General features: G+C 44.8%; 1 protein-coding gene across 4 annotated transcripts in view; it reads left to right on the top strand.

Moving 5' to 3' along the window:
• The first annotated feature begins 6,182 nt into the window (after nt 1-6,182).
• Nucleotides 6,183-14,533, top strand: part of LOC102577390 (uncharacterized) — a 49,744-nt gene continuing 41,393 nt past the window's right edge. Inside the window, exon 1 of one of the 4 annotated variants that reach the window (XR_009460967.1) lies at nt 6,183-6,324. Coding sequence is in view for 1 of the 4 variants with exons in the window: in XM_059724749.1 (XP_059580732.1) it covers nt 6,220-6,337 (118 nt within the window). In the remaining 3 variants the exon portion in view is untranslated. Of the gene's footprint in view, nt 6,338-14,533 lie in introns of all 4 variants that reach the window. The other 3 variants (XM_059724749.1, XM_059724748.1, XM_059724747.1) reach the window with 3 other exon arrangements.

The raw sequence follows: 14,533 nt of genomic DNA, 5'->3' as shown, positions 1-14,533 counted from the left end.
GACACTGTTGTGCTCCTATTAAAACTGGGGAAAAATCAGAATTCCCAGATTGGCCTCCTCTAACCCAGGAAATGGCATTACAGACAACTTTAGTGTGGGCCCAAATAAATTGGTTTGTGGGTCAATAGAAGCAAAAGAAAAGGTAATAAGACCTGACCCACCACCACAAAAACAGTTTTGCTTCCCTCAGAAAGTTGAGGAAAGTGTGATGAAAACAACACAAGTGTTGGTAACGCAGGGTGTATTCGTGAAAATACCTAGTACTAATAATAGTCCAATTTGGCCAGTAAGAAAGGCAGATGGAAAAACTTGGAGACTAACAATTGATTATAGAGCCTTGAACAAAGTAACACCCATGAGAGCCCCTATCGTTGCTAAATTTCCAGAAGTGATAGCATCAATAGTGGTTAGTGCTAGGTATTTTTCAGTGTTAGACCTTTCAAATGCCTTTTTTGCTATTCCCGTTCATCCAGATTCATGGTATAAGTTTGCTTTTACCTTTAAGGAACAGCAGTATACCTTCACCAGAGTACCACAAGGATTCCACAATGTGTCAGCTATTTGTCATGATTATGTGACAAAAATGTGGGAAAGATTGGATGCAACAAACCAGCATCAGGTGGTCTCGTATGTGGATGATATCTTAATTACTGGTACATCAGAAGAAGATTTCAGGGAGCAAACAGGTAGAGTCTTAAAATCGTAGAACAGACAAAATTTAAGATAAACCCTAAAAAGGCACAGCTAGTTCAAGCAAAAGTGAAATATCTTGGAACAGAGCTGGGACAGGAAGGAAGAGCTCTTGACCAGCAATTTGGGGGGGGGGGGGGGGTGTTGATTGGGAAATTGCCCACACCCACAGATGTTACCATATTGAGATCATTTTTGGAATTGACAGGATTTTCCTGAGAATTTACAGAGGGATATGCTGAGAAAGCAGAGCTCCTGTATAGGTTGCTTAAGAAAGGAGTACCATCTAAATGGGATGAAGAACAGGCCCAAACTGTGAAAGAACTGAAAGTAGCTCTAGCACAAGCCCCAGCATTGGCTTATCCACGTCAGGGATTACCTTTTGTGTTACAGCTAGCAACAACAGAAACAGGAATAGGAGCAGTTCTGTTACAAGATCATGGAATGGGATTAAGGCCAGTGGCATATGCATCCTGGACCCTAAATAACACTGAGCAACAGTTCACTCCATGAGAGAAAGAAGTTCTTGCTTTGGGTTGAGCTCTGCAGCATTGGGAATATTTGATTGGAATGGCTCCAGTGGTCTTAAAGACCACACACACACTGGTAAAATATGTCCTGACAGGGAAAGCAAATGAAGGAAGAGTTTCAAACCCATGATTGGCTAAATGGACATTAGCCTTATTAAATAGAGACGTGTCTGCTGAAAAAGTTGCACAGTTGGCACCTGTTCCCTATGCCCTTGTAATAGAAGGAACTAAGCATGAATGCCCTCTGCCCCCTATTGAAAAGCCTCTAGAGAGCCCTTTTGAAGTAACTACCTATCATCAGGTAAGAGGGAAAATGGAAATTTGGTTTCTAGATGGGTCTAGTTATTATGAGAAAAGTGTTCCAAAGACAGGCTATGCAATAGTAAATGTAGAAACTGATCAAGAAATACAGGGAAGTTGTGAACCACATTCCTCACAAGCCGCTGAAATTGTCGCTGTAGCAGCAGCTTTAGAAGAAACCCCTTGTAATAAAGAGGTAGCTGTATTCTCAGATTCAGATTGGGTAGTAAGAGCAGTGGTAGACTGGATGTCAGTGTGGAAAAAGAGGAATGGAAAATTTGGGAAAATGATTCTGGATTAGTTTTAGCTAAAAGAGCAGAGACAGATGAAGCTCCTGTATGGGTAGTGCCTACTCAGATCTGAATTGAAATGATTACACTAGCTCATGATAATGGACATTTAGGAGTAGAAAAGACCTTAAAGCGATTGCAAGCAGCTGGATTGTGGCCAAAAATGAGAGAGGATGTTGAACAATATGTGTATAATTATTTGGCTTGTGCCACTAATAATCCAGATACAAAAACAAACAAGGGACTGTTAGAGGATTGATGACCCTTGGAGTCAGCTGCAGATTGATTACACTGAATTGCCTAGAAGTGCAAGAGCTAACAAATATTGTTTAGTACTTATAGATGCATTTACCAAGTGGGTAGAAGCCATTCCCACTCGGAGAAATGATGCATTAACTACTGCTGAAGTGCTAGTAGAACAGGTATTTTTACATTATGGACTACCAAAAGAAAACTGACTCAGATCAAGGACCCCACCTTGTGGGAGAGAGAACCAAGGGAGTGTGTCAAGCCCTAGGAATCAAACAATGGTTGCATATTGTGTGGCATCCACAGAGCTCAGGTCTAGTGAAAGGGACTAATAGAACCCTAATGTTAGCTCTGAAAAAGGTAATAGAACAGAAAGAAAAGAACTGGGATGAAAAATTACCTTTGATTCTAATGGCACTTCCAGGATCAACAGCATCACATGGCTATATGCCTCATGAGGCCATGACAGGCAGGAAAATGAGATTACCTGAACAATGGAGGCTAGGAGGGGAGCCTCCTGATGAGCTACAGCCTCCAGTGCTTACAGATAAATGGATGCAGAAATTGATGCAGACCATTTCTGAAACTCAACGGCAGATTGCCATAGCACTTAAGCTTAACCACCAGAAAATGGACAAATAATTAGGTCCTATGTTACACCCTTGAGAGTTCTCCTCGCTCACAGGGAAGTAGGGCTTGAATGAGTTTCTGCCCAACAGGGGGAAGGGATTTGCTTTAACTACCTGAAAGGTGGTTCCAAAGAGAATGGAACTAGACTGTTCTTAGTGGTGGCAGATGACAGAACAAGGAGCAATGGTCTCAAGTTGCCGCAAGGGAGGTTTAAGTTGGTATGAAGGAGTGAGTGAGAGCAAACAGAAGCCCCGAGGTGTCTTATATCCTGGGCAGGGGAGGTCAGGAGAAGAAAAGCAGCTTGCAGCAACAGACGGAGAGAGGGAAAACAAACAGCACTCACAGCATGGAAGGCCGGCAGGGCTGCATGCTGGAGACCGGAAGTGTAGAGAAACACCCACCACACTTCTGGAGCAGCCTCTCGCTCAGGACTGGAGGAGGGAGGCTGCCCAGAAGTATTTCCAGCCCCGGAGAGGGGCAGGGGGGGTCAGTTCCCTGCAGGCCACAGGAAGGGAGGAGTGGCTGAGCGTCCCGGTAGGCAAGGGTTGCAAAACTTGCCAGAGGAACTCTGCCAGAATGACTATGAACAGGAGGCGGGGGGGCTGCACACACAGGGCTGTTGATAATCTCTGAAGCAGAGCATCAGCTGAGGATCCGGGGAGAGAGAACACATATGGCCTTTTGATAATCTTCAGAGTGGAGTGTCAGTCGAGGATCCGGAGGAGAGGCCTGAGGAAAACTGCTGTTCCAGGTAGAGCCTTGCTGCACATGGGAGAGATCCCATTGGGACTGAGAATGTTCACAAGGGAGCCAGGCAGGCTTGTGCAGAACAGTGACTGGATTAATTGATTTTATCATTGCAATTAGGATTTTGAGAGCCTGACCCCGGGCAAAAGGGAACATAGACTGAGCCTGGCAAGGAGACTGAGAGTAGTCAAGGTTTTTCTTGTTTTTTTTCTTTTCTTTGATCTTTTGAGCACAAGCCAAGACCAGCCCTGGAAGGGGTACACCTAATCAAAACCAAAAGTCACCCTGGTGGTAGAGGGCCGAACAATAGAATAACAGGCAGTACTGTGACCTGGCTGCAGAAGGACTTTGAGTACCACCTGTAGAGGCTAGGCTGGGGTAAAGGGGAGGTTTGGAGCCCCACAGAAGAAAACAGGGATCGAGACCAGGCAGGATCACCGTGGGCAGTGCCTCCTGGGAATATAATTTCATCAAAGTCATGGCAAGCGAGAAACACAAGACCAACTTCTTGGCAGACCAGGTGATCTGAAGCCAAGGTCCACCTTTTCACCGTCTGTAGGAAAACAAAATCAGGGCAGTGGCAGCAAGCCCTACAACACCTACAGCCATCACACTTGGATATTAGGAAAAGCTTTCTTACTAGGAGGGTGGTGAAGCACTGGAACAGGTTACCTAGAGAGCTGGTGGAATCTCCATCCTTGGAGGTTTTTAAGGCCTGGCTTGACAAACACCTTGCTGGAATGATCTAGTTGGGGATAGTCCTGCTTTGAGCAGGGGGTTGTATTAGATGCCCACCTGAGGGCCCTTCCAACCCTAATTTTCTATGATTCTATGATATCTCAACCCTGACCATGCCTTAAGTACAGCTGTTCAGGTAACATTCTGGACAAACACCAATCTATTGTGAACTGGTACTCCTTCTGCATACCACACTTCTAAGTACCCTGGGCTTGGCTTGAGCTTTATAACCTCTCTGCATATGTTTTTATACAGAGAATATAAAATATGATACCCATAGTAACCACAGTACATATGAGTTTACACATAGAATATATTATATAAGCATTTAATCAGTGCTGATTAAAATAGTGGTGGTACAAACAGTGAAAGAGAGCGGAGTTACTGTCACTCCAAAATCCACTGCTTTGAATTTTCTACTTTTAATCCATAAAATACCTCAAATGCTAACATTGTAATAACAACACGTTTTTCTTTCTCCCTCACCCACTTACTTATACCACTTACTTGATTAATACAGGATTACTGATAAACCTAATAAGCCTTAACTTAAAATATGGCTCTACAGCCACTGATGCTCAAATGCATAGAACAGCAAGGTAGGAAAAATGACGTCAGGCTGCACCCTGCACTGCAGCCCCCTCAATACACACATTTTCTATTCAGAAAGTGTTGACACGAAAACACATTTATACCAGTATAATTTATGTCAGTTGTATACATCACATACATTTTAATAGGACTCAAGAAATAACTTTTTGCAATAGGTGCAACTACAGAACATTGTCACTAGGTGGCAGAGAAGTATGTAATGGCCTGCTTGCCTGGCAGGCACACAAGGTAGAAGCAAACTTCTACCTTGGAGATGAAAGTGGATATATATAACCCCTTCTCTGGAGTAATTTACACAACTGTCTTTTTACTATAAATTTTTCCCAGGGTAAACTTAAATCTATGTTAAGGAACTTACACTAAAGTAGGGGAACTTACACTGGAGTAGACTTGTCTACCCCTTATTTACACATATGTAATCAGCCTGAGGGTGAAACTGTTTTGTATCCAAGACCAGATATTCAACAAATCTAAGTATTATACCATGTAAGCACAAGCTATAGTAATGTGTGGGCAGTCATTGTAATCAGGCTGGTTCCCACGGCTGTCAGAGTTAATCCCATGCAGTCACATACAGTAGAACACTTAAAGTAGGTGCAGTGGCTTAGTTGGAAAAAAATATCACTCCCTGAGTGCATCTACTTGTGCTATTAGCACAGAGCAATAAACGGTGGGGACCGCATTTGAACAAGCACATAGCATGTTGCGCCAGGTCAGAGCAGCCCCAGACTGGCAGGGCACTGGGGACCAGCCTGCCAGCCCGGGGCTGCTCCAGCTTGGCTCAACATGCTGAGACTTTACTGTGAAGCTAATTAGGCAACTTTGCAGTAAATGTCTCCTGTAGATGCGCTCCTAGTCTCTCAAACTCAGAAGTGATTAATAAAACATTAGCCCTATCTGGAATGTGTTTTCAGATTTTTTTGTTTTGCTACTTGTTTTCTCCAGTCAACTATTCAGAGATCTGGGGTGAATCTTTTGACTTCCAGCATCCTGATTTGAGAGGAATATGCATCTATTTCCCTATGGGTTTCACTCTTTAATGCTCTTACATGAGGCATAATCGTTACTTACGACTAAATGATTTAATGAGAAGTCTGGGTAGTGCAAATACAAATTAAGGCAGTATTCCTGGGATATTTTTCAGCAGAGATAGAGATGTGGGTGGATGTGGATAGGATGTGGGTGTAGGATGTGGGTGGATGTAACAGAGAGCCTGGAGCTCCCTGTTACTTTAAGATAAAAGCAGCCCAGCCAGGGAGCACTATGGGCTAGGGAGAATGTAGTAACTGCAGGCTGCTGAGGCAACAGACTAATGGAGCAATTAGCAGGCACCTGCAGCCAGTCAGCTGACCCCAGGTAGGCAGGACCCTGGGAGCATATAAGTCTGAGGCTGGGACTGACAAAGGGAGTTTCTCCCTGGCAGTTGTAGGGGAATGTGTTCCTGTTCAGGAGAGCCACCCAGGAATGCTAAGCCTACTGCTTTGCTGCCTGTAGGAACAGTGAGGCTCCAAGAGCTCACAAGGAGCCCAGGCTGGGAGGTATGCTATATTAGTAAGTGAAGGTTTATACTCTTAAAGGGACAGAGGGCTGTTATCCCTTTATGTTTATGTTGTAGCCCAGGGACTTATGTCTATGTTGCATTTACACTGGTGGTTTGGGTTGGGACTGTAAGGGGTGGCTTATGGAGGTCCTATTACTGCCTGAGAGGCATTTGATCACTTTGAGCCTTGCCAGGGGCAGGCTCAAGGCTTGAGCTATCGTTGAGTCCAGAGGGGTGGAATGCAAGGCTGTAGAACATGCAGGGGTCTGGTGCCTGGGAGGGGTGCAGACAGAGGGACCCAGTGACCAGAAGGGATAGACTGAAGCTAGTGCCTTAAGGCCAGGTCTGACACAGTCGTCCTAGGCTAAAAGGCATTGCTAGATCAAAGGGGTGGAGGCTGAAGCCACAACAGAAAGAACAACACAATAGTAACACCTGTGAGGCATGGTGTAGGAGAGGATTTGGAGCCACACGGTTATAGGATTACTATATGTCTGGGTTTTTCCAGAGTTGTCCTCTTTTTTGGGACCCCTGTGCTGTGTATGAGTGGGTTTTTAAATAAGAGCAAAAGTCTGGGTTTTCTGTCTTCCTGGGCTGGCTATTTGGGGCTTGGAGCAGCAGGCAGGGTGATTGGCTGTTGTGGGTCATGTGCTCCCTGTGTGGGCTCTGGCAATGAGGAGGAGGAGGGCTGGTGCATGCATAATGTGGGAGCTGGCTGGGCAGCAGGGCTGGGTGCAGAGGCGTTTGTGTTGGGAGTGAGGGGGACCAGCAGGGCTTGGGGCATGGCAGGGGTCTTTGGGTTGGGACTAGGGGGCACCAGCAGGGCTGGGAGGAGGGCAAGGGGCTGCAAATTAGGGGCACGGGGGACAGGTTGGGTCTGTAGGGCACTGGCAGCACTCAGGGGCTGCGGGTTGGGAGAAAAGGGCACCAGCAAGGGGTGGGGGAGCAGGGTACTGTGGTTTGGGAGTGAGGGGCACTGGCAGGGCAGGGCTGGGATCAGTAGGCACCGGAGTGAAGCCTGGTGAGGGGCCTGAGTGCAGGCAGAAGCTGGTGGGATCTAGTTGGACTGAAGCCATGCAAAGGCCTGTGGGCAGCCTCCCTATTTACTATAATACTATCTAGGTGTGGTGAGTGAGATGGGAAGGTGCCCTAGGGGGTGAAGCAGGGCATAGTTATGGAGCCACTAAGGGATGTCACGCAGAGCTGTCCCTTGGGTAGGGTGAATTGGGGTGACTGCCCCAGGCCCCATGCTTTAGGAGGCCCACACAGAGGTGGGCTGAGCAGCCTCGGCCCCTCCTGGAGCTGGTAGCTCAGCCCCATGCTGCAGAAGAACCGTCCGGCTGCTCACTGTTAAACATACTGATCTTGATAGGAGGGATCCAAGCCACTGCCCATCTTTCTGGGAGGGAAGAGGGGACTCCAGGTGGGAATCTATTTAGGTGGGAAAGAGGTCTTGTTGTCATGGTGTGCCTGAAGTCTCAACTGCTTTAATCTGGTCCTGAAATAAAAGGCTCTGACATTTCTGAGTCCTTCCCCCCCCCCCCCCCCCCCCAATCCTATCTACCCACCAGGAAACAAATATTCCTGCAAAATAGGGTTCCCTAACCATTGTAAACGTGTTCCTTTTACACCTCCATCCCTCTGCTGACTCCAGTTTTGGGGCCTGGTTGGGATGCAAAGGGGGCATGCCTGGAGCCAGAGATGACCCTAGCAGGTTGCAGGGCCTGGGGCAAATTGGCCTGTGCAGAGCCCAGATGTGAAGAAGACGGTGGCAGCAGCAGAGGGTGGCAAGCAGCCAGATGCGAAGGCAGCAGCAGCAAGGAATCACCAACACTAGGTGCAACCTGCAGGAGGGGTTGCGGCTGCTCCATCTGGCTCCGCGAGGGCCCCCAAAGTGCAGGGCCCGGGGCCGTTGCTCTAATTTCTCCCCTCCCCCGGGACAGCACTGTCTGGAGCACTGCTACATGCTCTAAGAATAGCTACTAGTAGATGTACTGAACTGAGCCTAAACTAGTATATCCCTGGGGCTGCTCAACTATCACCATGCTTAAAAAGAGAAGAAAATTGCTAAGAGGCTTTATGACCACTGTCACCTCATTTTTCAGTCTCTGTTCCATACGTAGCAGAAATAGAGAATCTAGTTTTTTCTACTAACATCCATTATAAGTAGCAGTTTCACGATTTTCATGGAAATAATGAAAAACAGCAATTTCCATGACTGTGTGCAGGATTGCCAGGGGGGAAAAAAAAACTTACTAAGAATAAAATGCTGGTTTCCCTGGCCTTGCAGCCCACTGGGGTGGTGAGGAGAAGCCAAGAAGGCAGCCACTCCCTCAGCCACTGATTGGCTGAGAGGGCTGCCTTTTTTTTTTTTTTTTTTTGTGCAGCCCTGCCCCTCTCTACCAATCAGCAGCAAGGGGCAGGGCCACATGAAAGGCAGCTCTCTTGACCACTCAGTGGTAGGGAGTATGGGGGCTGCTGTGATAAACCCATGAAAAGGGCAGCCAGCATCACAGTCGATCTAAAAAATTGCCCATTTGCCACCTTTGATTTGAGTAGTTTCCTAATTATATAAGGACTGATTCCAGGATATGTCCATCTATGGGGGTGGACCTAGAAATTATCAGTAAGTAGTCTAGGTATTATCTATGCTTGAAAACTAAATCAAATAAAGGGAAGGTAGAAATTTAAAATGCAATTTATTCACAAATAGTGCCAAATGTGGATTCTTATTTGGGAATAAGAATGCATTATTACTGCAAGACAGGGGTGTCAAACTCATTTAGTCCTGCTGGCCCAGTAAGTGGTATGGGGCAAGATGAATGGCAAGGAGCCAGCTCCATGGGCCAGATCAGGCTGATAGACTTCCCTCTAACATGTTGGATCCAGCATATGGTGCATGCTCCAACTAGCCTGGGGCAGGTGCTACATGCAGAGCAGATCCTGGATTGGCCAGAGTGGGTGCTGGATCTAGCATCGAGAGATCCATGGACCTGTTCCCTTCCTCCTCCTCCCCCTTCCTGCAAGCCAGATCCAGCAACTGGCTTATCTGGGACTGCGTTTCTCCCAACCCAGACTGGAGCAGATGGTGCATATGGCATGTGTCCTGGACAGGCCAGAGCAGGTGCTATGGGCCGCATGGATCCCAGACTGGCCAGAATGGGTGCCTTGCCTTGTGTGGCTCACTCCTGGACCAGTGGGGGCAGATGCCATATGTGGTGTGTGCCCCAGACCAGCTGGAGCATGCAATGTGTGCAGCATACATCCTGAACCAGCTGGAACTGGTACAGGGTGCAGCCTGGCCCTTGCCTGCAAGGTCAGTCTAGTGTGCACCATGTGGGTCAATTATGAGATGCAGGGGCTGAATAAGGGGGTTCTGGACGAGATCCAACCCATGGGCTGTATCTTTGAAATCCCTGCAGTAAGACTTTGACATGACTTTAAGATTAGCCCAGCTTCTCCTTCCTGGGTCTGAGCTATGGGAAAATCTCCCAAGAAAACAAAACATTGAGACATAGAGCCAAATCCCATTCTACCTTTTAAGCACTTAAGTAGACTTAAAGTTGACTAATAATAAGTGTGATCCTATTGCACCCTGCTCAATTCCCTGAAAAACAGTTAATGCAAAAGGTGGATGTAATCTCTTAGTAACTGCTTTTTGTGACTTGTTTGTCTTAAAGTTGAGCTGACGGTGCGCAAAAGAAGGAGCACTATTATTTTAAGAGTCAAGTGAACTTACTAGCAGGCGTGTAGACTCCCACTGGCTCGTTTTTCTTAATGATATAAACATAAGGCCTTTTTGGAAAGTTTTGTGGTATTTTAAACATTCTTTTCATGTCACTCTTCTAACTCTTTTAAATTGGGTCTTTTTTCCTCAGAAATGAGGATCGCTAAATCCTCTTTATCAACAAATGTTGATGAATGTGTCAGGAATGCAGGCTGGGGGATTTCAGCAACAAGATATGAGATCCTTAACAAACACTTCCTCTCTAAATTCTTATCTAAACTACACTATTGTTCTTGCACATTCCAAAATCAGGCCAAATTAATAACATGCAGCAGCATCCTCTTTGGAGTCATTAACATTTTATTTATTTATAGTAAATCAAGTAAATATTCTCTTCCTTTAAAACAAAAAAGAGAATAGACTTTTTCTATGCATTTTGAACTCTTTCAGACTAACTCTTCATATTGTGCCAACCATTCACCTACAGCTTGCACACTTTTAAGACCTCAGGTGGAAGAGTCAAATATTCTGTTCTAGGCCTCAGTGTAGCTCACTATATGTTAAAGGCACAACTATCCCAAGAAAGCATCCTGGAGTTCTTCAACATGCATAGGGAGAAGCTTAGCTGTAACATTCTGTATTGGATTGCAGCATACACTTCACTGTACTGGCTCACACCATCTCTCTCTCTCTCTTTGAGAGACTGTGGGTCTATTGGAGAGTAGATATAACACAGATGCCCTGTGCTCACAAATCTAGGATCTTACCCTTGCTTCTATGATCCATGAAAGTATCAAACATAATCTCACCCATAATGGCTGCATCTACGCAATGCTTTACTGCACATTAGATTAGTCTAATGTGCAGTAAAGCATCAGCATCTACACACGCACAGGATTTACTGCACAGTAAATTAAGCTAATGCACTGTTTGCTAGTACTAAGAAATACAGATAGTGGCTAATGCACCATTAATCTAGTGGGCAGTAGCACATGTATATATGCTGACTGGGAGCAATCTGTTCCTGATCAGTCCAGGCAGCAGGGGGCCTGCTGCTGCTTGGCTAAACCCTAATTGTTTGTGGGTTTTTAAACCTTCTGGGGGTGGGGTGGGGGGGTGGAGCTGAGCCAGCTACTGGAACTCCACCCTCCTGGAGATTGGGACCAGTCTCCATGCCCCCTGCCAGCACCCAGGGGAGCCAGGAGCTCCCCCTGGATACTGCATGAGAGCACAGCAGGGCAGGAACAGCCCTAGAGTAAACTGCTACCATCTTGTTAAAGTTGATTAATTGGATAAGCTTGATACTACTTTCTTAGAAGATACCACCGTCGTGGAAAAACCACAAGTACTCTGCGTTGGTTTTGAAGCAGGTCAGCAGAAGCTTTTATTTTACCACAGCCGTAGGGGGGGAAGGGAATGTCTTCCTTTTTCCCCATTAATACAGAGAATGTAAAAAGTACTTATACATTCTGATTGCATGAGATCATCTTTTCATAACTAATCACGGTATAGGGCCTGCCTAAAGATTTAGCAACTTTTAAGATCAAAATAGCAGTTACAACAACGGTATTAAAACAGCAAGTTCAGCAAAACCATTACCTTCCTATGCCTTATAGTCTGAGGCACTCTTGCCACTTCCTTTGACCGTTAACTGTACTAAACATTCTTCCTCTTTTGTATTTTTCCCTCACACTTCCCCCCTTTGAGACTTCTACAGTCTCACCATTTATTAATCTCTTATATTTATTAAGTCCCAAAAAACACTTTAATTCTTTGTATTCATCTTTTGTAGGCCTATTTTCTTGCTCCTGTTGTATCATTTGTAGTGTCATAACATTATGTATTGCAGGGCTTGGCTGAGACAGGCAGAAAAAACAGAGCAGAAGTATATTATACAAATTAAAAGGATTATAATAAAAAATATCAGGAGTCCATGAATAACAGTAGATCCTAGTGATCCAAATAGAGAACCAAACCATGAACTAAGTCTCCAAGTATTAGACTCATGGAGCTTGGTCGTTGTTTTATGTATATGATCGACCAAATCATATATTTCTTCTGAATTGTCTAGAATATAAGTACAGCATTCTTTCCCTATTAATGCACAGACACCACCTTTACTGGCCAAGGTAAAGTCTAGTGTTATTCAGTTTTGTAGCACCATGGTCCGTAAGGCCACCATCTCTTGGGTTAAATGGTCTAAAGATTTTGTAGTATCGTTACTCAGTTGTTCTAATATATTAGCCAACAGTCTAATCTCTTGAATTGTTCTGCCTATACCATACATGGGGAAACATTATAGCACCAAATCGCTCATCTTCAGCGATTTCCCTTTTTTTCCCTTGTAAGGCATATAGATTTGGAAGGAGGGAGAGACAAATGTCGAATAGCTGGTGTAATGTAGCCAAGATAACATGATCTGGACCAGTGACCAGGCAACCAGAAATATGCATGATTTCCGCAAATATAATAGGTTCCGTTATATGCTACCCATTTTCTGTGTTGTGCATGGGTTGTATTTAAAACAATGGTTGGTGCACTAGCCAAGCAAATAAAAGATATGTTCCCATGTCCCTTAATTTTAAAATGGATATTAGTATTTGTTGAAGTTCAGTCTATAGTGTAATTACAAATGTTGAAGCCTACCTTTTTGTTACCACTATATTTATAACACAAGAATCCAGGAGAGGGTTTGGCTAATTGGATATATGGAAATGGGGCAGGATCGGAGGAGGGAGGAGGACGTTTAGCAAAGGTGTAATTTGTCCAGAATCCCCGGCACTCACTTTCTTGGTGTTTTGAATCAAACATATTATAAAAATCAGTCTAATTAAGGGAAATAGCAGTTATTGGTATTCTCAGTGCTGTACTAAGGGGCGAATGAGAGCATACCTAACATTTGGAGATATTTAAGTTTTTCGCATATTGGTAAGATAGGTGAAGGAAAGTGTTGTGGTGGTGATGCCAGTGGGGAAGAGTTTTTTGATTTTAAAGAAAGTTCCATTTGATTTTTTTTTTTTTTGAATTTTCTGTCGCCGGTGGGTGTCTTAAAGTATGTAGAATAATGAAAAGGAAAAGACTGAGGAACACGCAAGTTATGAACAACCAGTCTCACGTTGGGAGCCAGGAACTAGGTGGAAACCTTCTTCCTCTCCCAAAGGGCGTAACGGTGTTGTTGCAGTGTATTTTCTTTAGTTGGTGATGATAGGTCTTCTGTGGCAATAGCAGACAGTCGAGTAGCTGAAGAATCCCGATGTTCCTCACTTGCTCGAGTGAGGTCCTGAGGTTCTTTGTCCTTGGCCTCAGGGAGAGTTTTCAATCCTGGTTGAAATGCTGTTGTTTCAGGATCTAATGGGGGTGATACCTTTTTGCACTGTGATCTAATGGGGGTGATACCTTTTTGCACTGTGAAGTGTGAGTCCAGGTTTGGTGTCCTTGACAGCGAACTGCAGTATTGGTGGTTAAAAGAACTTGAAAAAGTTCTTTTCACTGAGGCTGAAAAGCATTTTTTTTGTTGATAGACCTTTACGTAAACCCAATCTCCTGGTTTGAGGTTGTGACAGGGGACTTTTGGAGGGCGTGGTAATGTTTCTCGGGCCTGTGAGTGAAGAGATCTAACAGATTGGATTAGAGTCTTGTAGTAATTTAATACAATCTCATCAGTAAGTTGTAAATTAAGCTGGTGAAGGGTGACAGGTGGTGTGGCAGGCATCCTCATGGGTCGTGTCATTAGTATCTCATAAGGTGTTAAGCCATGCCTTTTGTTAATAGTGTTTTTAATGTGTATAAGGGCAATAGGTAGCGCGTCAGGCCATTTAAGGCCTGTTTCGGCACAGATCTTTGAAATGCGTACTTTTAAATCGGAGTTTTTGTGTTCTACAGCACCACTTGATTGTGGATGATAACTGTAGTGTAGGTGCTGTTGAGTGCGTGACAAATGTTGTTGTTTTTTTTTTTTTTTTTTTTATCACTTGTTTTGTGAAATGGGTGCCACGGTCGCTGTCTAGTGAGAGAGGCAACCCGAATCTAGGGATAATTTTTTTTTTTTTTAGCAATTTTTTTTTGCTACCGTGATAGAATCAGCATGTATACATGCGTAGGCTTTTACCCATCCAGAGAACATATCAATAATAACAAGAATATATTCATAAGAACAACACTTAGGTAGCTGCATAAAATCAATTTGCAGATTTACAAAAGGTCCCCAAGGAGGGGGATGGGCTGCGGGTTTTGTTTTTACCTGTTGTCTAATGTTGTGAGTGAAACAGATAGGGCAGGAGTTGCAGTATTGTTGTGTCATGGAAGGAAAATTTGGGGCAAACCAATTTCTTTTTTCTGCAGCAATCATTTTCCCCTTGTTTGTATGAGTCACGGAGTGGGTTAAACGGGCAAGATGGGGTAAAAGCTCTCTAGGCGCTACCAGGCGGCCGTCCGGGGAATGCCAGAGAGAGAGTCGGGGTGCAGTGAACATCCTGTACGC

The sequence above is a fragment of the Alligator mississippiensis genome, chromosome 3 (assembly GCF_030867095.1).
Source record: "Alligator mississippiensis isolate rAllMis1 chromosome 3, rAllMis1, whole genome shotgun sequence".
Classification (NCBI taxonomy): domain Eukaryota; kingdom Metazoa; phylum Chordata; order Crocodylia; family Alligatoridae; genus Alligator; species Alligator mississippiensis.
The sequence above is the reverse complement of the archived record's forward strand: the minus strand, read 5'-3'. Positions and strand labels throughout refer to the sequence as shown.